This window comes from Muscardinus avellanarius, assembly GCF_963383645.1.
Source record: "Muscardinus avellanarius genome assembly, chromosome: 14".
Classification (NCBI taxonomy): Eukaryota; Metazoa; Chordata; class Mammalia; order Rodentia; family Gliridae; genus Muscardinus; species Muscardinus avellanarius.
In genome coordinates this window covers 49,088,882-49,099,491 of record NC_137800.1, presented here as the reverse complement: position 1 = coordinate 49,099,491, position 10,610 = coordinate 49,088,882, and the positions used below count along the sequence as shown (strand labels likewise).

At 46.2% G+C, this 10,610-nt stretch overlaps 1 protein-coding gene across 4 annotated transcripts in view; it reads left to right on the top strand.

Moving 5' to 3' along the window:
- Nucleotides 1–494: 494 nt before the first annotated feature.
- GSR (glutathione-disulfide reductase) overlaps nucleotides 495–10,610 on the top strand; it is a gene marked incomplete at both ends in the record, with an annotated part of 60,213 nt that continues 50,097 nt past the window's right edge. For all 4 annotated transcript variants that reach the window (XM_080710170.1, XM_080710168.1, XM_080710169.1 and 1 more), the window contains 3 exons: nucleotides 495–788; nucleotides 6,650–6,676; nucleotides 9,514–9,602. In XM_080710170.1, the coding sequence (XP_080566296.1) occupies nucleotides 495–788; nucleotides 6,650–6,676; nucleotides 9,514–9,602 (410 nt within the window). The remainder of the gene's footprint in view (nucleotides 789–6,649; nucleotides 6,677–9,513; nucleotides 9,603–10,610) is intronic.

The following is a 10,610-nucleotide window of genomic DNA, read 5'->3' as shown; positions in this document are numbered from 1 at the left end:
ATTACCAGGGCCGGGCTTGGTGTCGCACGCTTGTAATCCCCGCGCTTGGGAGGCTGAGACAGGAGGATCGCACGGGTTCGAAGCCAGCCTCAGCTACTTAGTGAGGCTTTCGCCAATTTAGTGAGACTCTGTTTCAAAAAAATATATAAAATAGGTCTGGGAGTATAGCCCGGAGGTAGAAAGCCTCTGGGTTCCACCCCCAGTACCAACAACAACAAAAAAAAGGAAAATGTGGATTACCAAGGCCTTGCCCCCAGATTCCTCTGGTCTAGAGCCTAGGGGGTGCCAGCTCAGGTGAAGCTGGGCGGCTCCTGTTTCCTCGCCAGGAGCCCCGCCCACTGGGGGTGGGGCTCGGGTGAGAGGGGAGGGGCTGGTGCAGAGGGCGGGGCCTGTCCGGGGTGGGAGGCGCCCTGCCGCGAGGCCCCGCCCCCTGCGCGGCCGCGCTGAGTCACGGTGAGGCTGCGCGGCCGCGCGCCCTCGGCACTTCCGCGTGCATGGCCCTGCGGCCCCGGGCGCTGTGCGCGGGCGCGGGCTGGCTGCGGGCGGCGCGCGCAGAACCCCGCCTGCAGCTCCCTCCGCCCCGCCGCGCCCGCGCCGCGCGCACCCTCTCCCGCGCCATGGCGAGCAGGCCGGAGCCGCCGCCGCGGGGCTCTGCGCCCGCCGCCCCCGCCGCCTTCGACTACCTGGTGATCGGGGGCGGCTCGGGCGGGCTGGCCAGCGCGCGCCGGGCAGCCGAGCTGGGCGCCAGGGCCGCCGTGGTGGAGAGCCACAAGCTGGGCGGCACTTGCGTGAGTACCGGGCCCCTCGGGCAGCCGCAGCCCGCTCTCTCCCCGCCCGCCCGCGCTGCGTTTCGCTCTCCACGCCTCGCCGGGTGGAGAAGAGTGCCTGGGGCTTCTCTGCGCGTGGCGAGGTCGGCAGGTGCAGCGCTGCCGCACCCCTGCGCCAGCCAGGGGAGTAGTGCATCCACGCGGAGCAGGTGAAAGACAGCATCCAGGACCGCGGAGCCTGCAGTCGGAGAAAATTGCATTGCAAGTGGCTGTGTCTGTGGGTGGGTGTGTGTGCTCGCGGTTCGAATGGTCGGGAGAGTGGAGATCTTGGTGTGTCCCATCCTGGGACTTTGACTTAACACTCAGTGCTTAGAAATACAGATTACCTTGATATAAGGTTTAAAAATCACTGTCAGGTGATTTCTCAGGCAGACCTTATACCTCTTGTTTTACTGTGTGTGTGTGTGTGTGTGTGTGTGTGTGTGTGTGTGTGTGTGTGTGTTTTACCGGGATTGAACCTAGAGGCATTTTACATCCCAGCTACACTCCCAGTCCCCCCCCCCCCCTTTTGCGGGTCTGGGTATGGAACCCAGGGGCATTCGACCTCCAAGCTACACCCCTTGCCCCATTTTTTTATTCTTTATTTTGAAACCGCGTCTAAGTTACGGAGGGCCTCACTAAGTAGCTGAAGCTGTCCACGAACCGCGATCCTCCAGTCTCAGCCTCTCAAATGCTGGGATTACAAGCGTGTGCCACCACGCCCGGCCAGTTTTTTATTTTTAATTTTGAAACAGGGTCTCACAGAGTTGCGGAGGGCCTCACTAAGTAGCTGAGGCTGTCCGCGAATCGCGGGGATTACAAGTGTGCGCCACTTCGTCCGGCAACTCCAAGCCCTTTTAATTTTATTTATTTATTTATTTATTTATTTATTTATTTATTTATTGTACTGGGGGTGGAACCCAGAGGCTTTCTACCTCCGGGCTATACTCCCATACCTATTTTATACTTTATTTGGAAACAGGGTCTCACTAAGTTGCTGAGAACCTCACTCAGTAGCTGAGGCTGGCTTTGAACCTGTGCGATCCTCCTGTCTCAGCCTCCCAAGCGCGGGGATTACTAGCGTGCGCCATCACGCCCGGCTCAGCCCTTTCAATTATGAAACAGTCTTGCCAAGTTGCTGAGGGTCTTGCTAAACTGAGGCTGGCCTTGAACCTGTGATCTTCCTGTCTCAGCCAGCACACCCTGTGTGTTCATAACATCTGAACATAATTTTTTTTTTTTGCAGTATTGGGAATGGAACCCAGAAATATTCTATCTCCCAGCTACACCCCCAGCCCTATTTTTTATTCTTTATTTTGAAACAGGGTCTCAGTGAGTTGCAAAGGGCCTAAGTAGTAGCTGAGGCTGCCCAGAACCCAGATCCTCCTGTCTCAGCCTTCCAAATGCTGGGATTACAAGTGTGCACCACCACGCCTGGCTTTGAACATAATATTAGTACCCACAGCATTAGTGCAGTCTTTTTCTCTCAGGTATTGGGGGAGGTGCTTGCTGCGGACTGTTAAAATACCAAATGCAAGACTAACCGGACTAACGTGGGATTAGGAGAGATAGGTTCTCCTAAATCTTTTGAAGACTGATTTTTTTTTTTTTTTCACTACTAGGGATGGGACCCAGGGACATTCTACCTCCCAGCTACATCCCCAGCCCTATTTTTTATTCTTTATTTTGAAACAGGGTCTCACTGAGTTGCATAGGGCCTCACTAAGTAGCTGAGGCTGTAGGCAAACAGAGATGCTCCTGTCTCAGCCTCCCGAATGCTGGAATTACAAGTTTGCACCACCACGCTCAGCTTGATGTTTGTTTTTTTAAATTTTTATTATTTATTTATTTTTTGCAGTACAGGGGATAGAACCCAGGGGCATTCTACCTCCGAGTTCCCAGGCCTGTTTTTTTTTTTTTTCCTTTATTTTGAAACAGGGTCTCACTAAGTTGCGGAGGGCCTCAGCTGGCAATCTAGGACCTGTTTCCAAATAAAATATAAAATAGGTCTGGGAGTGTAACCCAAAGGTAGAAGGCCCCTGGGTTCCATCCTCTGTACCACACACAAAAAATTTTGTCCAATAATTTGTAAGATTAATGAAACTGGAAATAAGCAGATATGGAAAGGCCGACTTCATTGTTGGAATGCTCAAGTTCAAAATGAACACGGGATAAAGAGGAAAAATAATCTTTGTTAATTATTGACTTGCACTTTGACATGTTAGTCCAGAAAGGCTAGAAGGCTGTCTGCAGAAGGCAGATTGAGGGGTGCCACTCGGAGGCTGCCCATCTCCACCAGGGAGAGCACTGGTCTCTTCTCGCCTTGGACCTCTACATTTCTCTGTTTTCCTTTCCTTGTTTCTGTCATAGTCAGCTATGGCATTTGCTGTCATTCCTGGTCCTTCTGGTATTCATTAGTCAAGAAGGGACTGGCCCTCTTTTTTGATTCCTGATACTAAGGTGACTACACAGAGAGAGAAACTGCTTCAGAGAGCAAGCTAAGGGCAGCTCAAGACCGTCAGCCATTTACTTGCCTACTGAGCACCTGGCCTTATTAGTCTCATTTTCCTGCTTATTAGTCTCATTTTCCTCCAGCAGTGTTTATTTCCATATAAGCATGGATATCTTTGGGACATCTCTTTAATATTTTTATTTATTTATATTTTTGTAGTACCATGGATTGAGTGGTACTGGGGTTCCTGGAAACCCTTCTACCTCTGGGCTACACTCCCAGACCTATTTTATACTTTTTATTTGGAAACAGGGTCTCTTAAGCCAGCATGGCTGGCTTCGAACCTGCGCGATCCTCCTGTCTCCGCCTCCCAAGTGTGGGGATTACAAGCGTGTGCCACTGCACCCGGCTATTTTTTTTTTTTTTTAATCTGAGTTAAGAAGTTAAGGGGCATTCTACCTTTGAACTACACCCCAGCCCTAATTTTTATTCTTTATTATTATTATTATTAAATTTTTGTGGTTCTGGGGATAGAACCCAGAGGCCCTTCTACCTCTGGGCTACACCTCCATACCTAATATATATACATATATATATATATATTTTTTTTTTTTTAAATTTTTTTTGCAGTGCAGGGAATGAAACCCAGGGGCATTCTGCCTCTGAGCTGCACCCCCAGCCCTATTTTATTCTTTATTTTGAAACAGGGTCTCACTGAGTTGCAAAGGGCCTCACTAAGTAGCTTAGGTTGTTCTTGAACCACGATCCTCCTATCTTAGCCTCCCAAATACTGGGATTACAAGCGTGTGCCACCTCGCCCGGCTTATATTTTTATTTGGAAACAGGGTCTCACTGAGATGCCAAGAGCCTGATTAAGTAGCTAAGGCTGGCTTTGAGCCCGCTTGATCCCCCTGTCTCAACACCAAGTACTGGGATTACAAGCATGGTCCACCACACCCAGCTTTATTCTTTTTTTTTTTTTTTTTTTGGTGGTACTGGGGTTGGAACCGCAAAAAAAAAAAAAAAAAAAAAAAAAAGATCAGTTTACTTTGCCTTCTACAAGCAGCTAGGATACACATTTTTTTTTTTTTTTTTTTTTTTTGTAGTACTGGAGATGGAACCCAGGGGCATTCTACCTCCAAGCTATACCCCCAGCCCTATTTTTTATTTTATTTTGAATCGGTCTCACTGAGTTGCAAAGGGCCTCACTAGTAGCTGAGGCTGTCTGCGAACTGTGATCCTCCTGTCTCAGCCTCCCAAATGCTGGGATTACAAGCGTGCACCATTACGCCCAGCTTTCATTTATTACTATTAAGGCCCTGTAATCAGTCCTTCTTAACTCAGATTAAAAAAAAAAAGTAGCCGGGTGTGGTGGTGCACGCTTGTAATCCCCGCGCTTGGGAGGTGGAGACAGAAGGATCGCGCAGGTTCGAAGCCAGCCGCGCTGGCTTAAGAGACCCTGTCTCCAAATAAAAAGTATAAAATAGGTCTGGGAGTGTAGCCCGGAGGTAGAAGGGTTTCCAGGAACCCCAGTACCACCCAAAAAAAGAAAAGAAAAGGAAGTGATTAAGAAAGAAAATGAACAGGTATGTACAAAAATGCTGCTGATTGTTTAGAAAGATCCTTGAGAGGGATTTTTATCTAGGTTTACTGTATAAATATTATCCTTAATATACGGTGTTTTCCCTGGGTGAAATCTTACAATAATTTGTGTTTTTTCCTTCTGTATTGGCTGCTAGAAGGCTCCGTGTCAAGTATATGTTGTATCTCTAATAAGTCTGTGTGTGTGGGGGGGGTACTGGGGATGGAACTCACAGGCATTCTACCTCCGAGCTACCCCCCCCCCGTCCGTTCTTTCTTTCTCCCTTTCTTTCTTTCTTTCTTTTCTTTTCTTTCTTTTTTTTTTTTTTTTGCGGTTCTGGGGATGGAACCCAGGGGTATTCAACCTCCGAGCTGCACCCCCTGCCCCATTTTTATTCTTTATTTTGAAACCGGGTTTCACTGAGTTGCAGAGGGCCTCACTAAGTAGCTGAGGCTGTCTGCGAACCGGGATCCTCCAGGTCTCAGCTTTCCGAATGCTGGGATTACAAGCGTGTGCCACCACGCCTGCCTGGCTGGCTGGCTGGCTGGCTGGCTTTCTTTCTTTCTTTCTTTCTCCCCCCTCTCTTTCCTTCTTTCTTTTTTTTGTGGTACTGGGGTTCCTGGAAACCCTTCTATCTCATTCCCAGACCTATTTTATATTTTTATTGGGAAACCGGGTCTATTAAGCTAGCAAGGCTGGTTTAGAACCTGCAGGATCCTCCTGTTTCCGCCTCCCAAGCGCCGGGATTACAAGTGTGCGCCACCACACGGCGTTCCCAGCCCTATTTTTTATTCTTTATTTTGAAACTGGGTCTCACTGAGTTGCAAGGAGCCTCACTAAGTAGCTGAGGCTGGCTGTGAACCGTGATACTCCAGTCTTATCCTCCTAAATGCTGGGATTACAAGGGTGCGCCACTACACCCGGCCTTCTAGTAAGTCTTTAAAGCAGAAATGAGTTGATGCTTTGGTCCTGGGGATTTATGTGGCTTTCCACTAGCAGTTTTATTAGCAGGGCCATGTTACATGTTTTACCCACCTATTCCATAAGTTTCCCAGAGATCCTCGAAGACAGTAGCTCAAAGCATCTGATTACCATGTTTCCTTCTCTCTCTGACTGCTTCTCTTAAGAAAATTCTGATAAATAACCATTCTTCTACTTCATCACATGAGGAAAACAGTGTTCTTATCTCTGTCAACTCTATGATAGAAAAAAAGGGAGTAACTACAATCTAGTTCATTGTGACTTAGAACTCAAGGAATGCAAGCTGGGCTTGGTGGCGCACCCTTGTTATTCTAGTACTTGGAAGGTTGAGACAGGAGAATCACAGGTTCACAGCCAGCCAGTCTCAGCTACTTAGTGAGGCCCTCTACAACTGAGTGGGACCCTGTTTCAAAATGAAGAATAAAATAAATAGGGTTGGGGGTATAGCTCTGATGCAGAATGTCCCTGGCTCAACCCCAGTACTGCAAAAGAAGAAAAAGGAACTCAAGGAATGTTCCTTGTTTCATGCTTAGGATTCATTTCTTGTAGGTGTAATTTTTTTTTTTTCTGTACTAGGGATGGAACCCAGGGGCATTCTGCCTCTGAGCTACACCCCCAGCCCTATTTTTTTATTCTTTATTTTCATACAGGTTCTCACTGAGTTGCACAGGGCCTCACTAAATAGTAGCTGAGGCTGTCCGCGAACCACGATCCTCCAGTCTCAGTCTCTTCAATGTTGGGATTACAAGCGTGTGCCACCATGCCTGACACTTGTTAGGTGTATTTGATGGTTTAATATTCTTAAAATATAACTTTTTTTCCCCCTAGGTGAATGTCGGATGTGTACCCAAAAAGGTAAAATTTTTTTCTTCTTATGTATTTCTTTTTCATATTTGGTAAATTGTGATCAGAATAAACATGTTTCCAAATATCAGTTAAAATTTTTTCTGCAAAAAATAACTGAGAACCCAAATAAAAGTGGCTTAAATGAGAGAGTGGTTTGGGGATGTATTTTGTGTGTATGGGAGTGATACTAGAGAGTGAACCCAGGAGCATTCTTCCTCCAAGCTACAGCCCCAGCCCTATTTATTTATTATTTATTGGTACTGGGCATGGAATCCAGGGGCATTATACCAAGCTACACACCCAGTCCTATATTTTATTCTTTATTTTGAAACAGGGTCTCACTGAGTTGCAAAGGGCCTCACTAAATAGAAGCTGAGGCTGTCCTCAAACTGCAGCCCTCCTGTCTCAGCCTTCCAAATGCTGGGATTACAAGTGTGAGCCACCATGCCTGGCCAGCCCTTTTTATTTTGATACAGGGTCTTCCTAGGTTGCCAAGAATCTCACTACACTGCTGAGGCTGTCCTTGAACATGGGATTCTCTTGTCTCAGCCTCCTAAATACTGGGATTACAAGTGTGTACCACCATGCTTAGCTACATTTTTTTTTTTTTTTTTTGGTAGTATTGGAGGTGGAACCCAGGGGCTTTTCTACCAGGCTGTACCCCCAGACCTTTTTTATACTTTATTTGGAAACAGGGTCTCACTAAGTTGCTGAGAGCCTCATTAAGTAGCTGAGGCTGGCTTTTTTTTTTTTTTTTTTTTTTTTGCGGGTCTGGGGATGGAACTCAGGGGCATTCAATCTCCGAGCTACACTCCCTGCCCTATTTTTTATTCTTTATTTTGAAACCAGATCTCACTGAGTTGCAGAGGTTCTCACTAAGGAGCTGAGGCTGTCCTCAAATCGCGATCCTCTAGTCTCAGCCTCCCGAATGCTGTGATTACAAGCGTGCGCCACCACGCCCAGCTGCTGAGGCTGGCTTTGAGCCTGTGCTATCCTCCTGTCTCAGCCCCCCAAGTGCTGGGATTACAAGCATATGCCACCACGCTCGGCTTCCTTAAATGGGGTCTCACTAGGTCCCTAAGGGCCTCACTTAAGTTGCCAAGGCTGGCCTTGAACCTATGATTCTTCTGACTCAGCTCCCAAATATTGGGATTACAGGTCTGCACCACCATTCCTGGATCTAAAACTTTTTTTTGTTTTTTTTTTTTGTTTTTGTTTTGCAGTACTGGGGATGGAACCCAGGGGCATTCTACTTCTGAGCTATATCCCCAGCCCAATTTTTTTTTTTTTTTTTTTTTTTTTTTTTTTTTTTTTTGGTGGCACTGGGGGTGGAACCCAGAGGCTTTCTACCTCCGGGCTATACTCCGAGACCTATTTTATATTTTATTAGAAACAGGGTCTCACTAAGTTGCTGAGAGCCTCACTAAGTAGCTGAGGCTGGCTTCGAACCTGTGCGATCCTCCTGTCTCAGTCTCCCAAGCGCGGGGATAACAAGCGTGCGTCACCATGCCCGGCTCCCCAGCCCTATTTTTTATTCTTTATGTTGAAACAGGGTCTCACTGAGTTGCAAAGGGCCTCTCTAAGTAGCTGAAGCTGTTCACAAACCCTGATCCTCCTGTCTCAGCCTCCCAAATATGGAGATTTTTTTTTTTTTTTTTTTTATGGTACTAGGGATGGAACCCAGGGGCATTCTACCTCTGAGCAATACCCCCAGCCCTATTTTTTATTCTTTATTTTGAAACAGGGTCTCACTGATTTGCAAAGGGCCTCACTAAGTAGCTGAGGCTGGCTTTGAACCTGTGCAATCCTCCTGTCTCAGCCTCCTGAATGCTGGGATTACAAGCGTGTGCCACCGCGCCCGGCTCAAATACTGGGGATTACAAAGGTGTGCCACCATGCCCGGCTCTAAAACATTATTTTGCTTTCTTTCTTTTTTTTTTTGGTGGTACTGGGAATGGAACCCAAGGGTATTCTACCTCTGAGCTACACCCCCAGCCCTATTTTTTATTCTTTATTTGGAAACAGGGTCTCACTGAGTGCCTGAGAGCCTCAGTACGTAGTCAAGGCTGGCTTCAAACCTATGCAGTCCTCCTGTCTTAGCCTCCCAACAAGCCTGTGCCACCACACCTGACTATTTATTTATTTATTTATCTGTCTATTTATTTATTTATTTATTTGTTTGTTTTTGAGGTGCTGGGAATGGAACCCAGGGGCATTCTACCTCTGAGCTATACACTTTATCCCTACTTTTTATTCTTTTTGAAACAGGGTTTCACTGAGTTGCAATGGGCCTCACTAAGTAGCTGAGGCTGTCCATTAACCACAAATGTGACTCTCCTGTCTCAGCCTCCCAAAAGCTGGGATTTCAAGCATTCGCCACCATGACCAGCTATGTATGTATGTATGTATGTATTTATTTATTTATTTATGTTGGGAATTGAGCTGAGGAACATTCTACCTCCAAGCTACACTCGCAGCCCTGTTTTGTTTTGTTTTGTTTGCACGCAGTATTGGGGATAGAACCGAGGGGCATTCTACCTCTGAGCTACACCCCTAGCCCTATTTTTTATTTTTTATTTTGAAGCAGAGTCTCACTGAGTTGCAAAGGGCCTCACTAAGTAGCTGAGGCTGTCTGTTAATTGCTATCCTCCAGTCTCAGCCTTGCAAATGCTGAGATTACAAGTATGCGCCATGACGCCCAGCTGAATTTTCTCTCTTAATGTGTTTTGTTTCTAAGGTCAGTATTTTTATCTGCTGTTCTATAGTTACCATTCATTCATGATTGCAGTGTTTATTCATGGCGCATACCACATTTAGATGACTGATTTGGGCACTTTTCTTTACAGGTAATGTGGAACACGGCTGTTCACTCTGAATTCATGCACGATCACGTTGATTATGGCTTTCAGAGTTGTGAGAGTAAATTCAATTGGCAGTAAGTGTTAAAAGGGTTCAATTTACAAATGATATTTTTGTAACTGAGCCATAAACTTTTGTGGGGAGTCTTTGTGATAACATAGGTATGACAGACTTTACCAGTAAATATATTCAGTATTGTGCAACCATTACCAATGTCTATGTCCACAACTTTTCTACCATTCCCAACAGAAACTACACATCAAACAGTAGTTTCTCAATCCCCACTACCCCTAGCCATTGGTACCTTTCTTCTGTCTCTATAACTTAACCTATGGTGGGCATGTTATATAAGTGGAATAAGAGAGAGAGAGAGAGAAGAGAAGAGAAGACATGACATGACATGACATGACATTTGGGATTAAACCCAGGGTGGGTTCTGCTTCTAAACTGAGAAGAGAAGAGATTTGGGATTAAACACAGGGGGGTTCTGCCTCTAAACTATACCCCCAGTCCTATTTTAAAATTTTAATTAATTAATTAATTTTTTGTAGTATTGGGGATGAAGCCCAGGGGCCTTCTACCCTCGGGATACACTCCCAGACTTACTTTATACTTTATTTGGAAACAGGGTCTCACTAAGTTACTGAGAGTCACTAAGTAGCTGAGGCTGGCTTTGAACCTGCACAATCCTCCTGTCTCAGCCTCACAAGTATTGGGATTACAAACATGTGCCACCACACCCGGCTTAATTTTTATTTTTTTATTTTTAGTTTTTGCATTACAGGGGATGGAACCCAGGGACATTTTACTTCCAAGCTACTCCCTTAGCCCTATTTTTTTTTTTTTTTTTTTTTTTTTTTTGGTACTTGGGATGGAACCCAGGGGCATTCTACCTCTGAGTGACACCCCAGCCCTATTTTTTATTCTTTATTTTGAACCAGGGTTCTCACTTAGTTGAAAAGAGCCTCAATTAAGTAGCTGAGGCTGTCTACGAACTGAGATCCCCCTGTCTCAGCCTCCCAAATGCTGGGATTATAAGTGTGCTTCACCACGCCCAGTTACCTGGCTTACTTTTTGTTTTGAA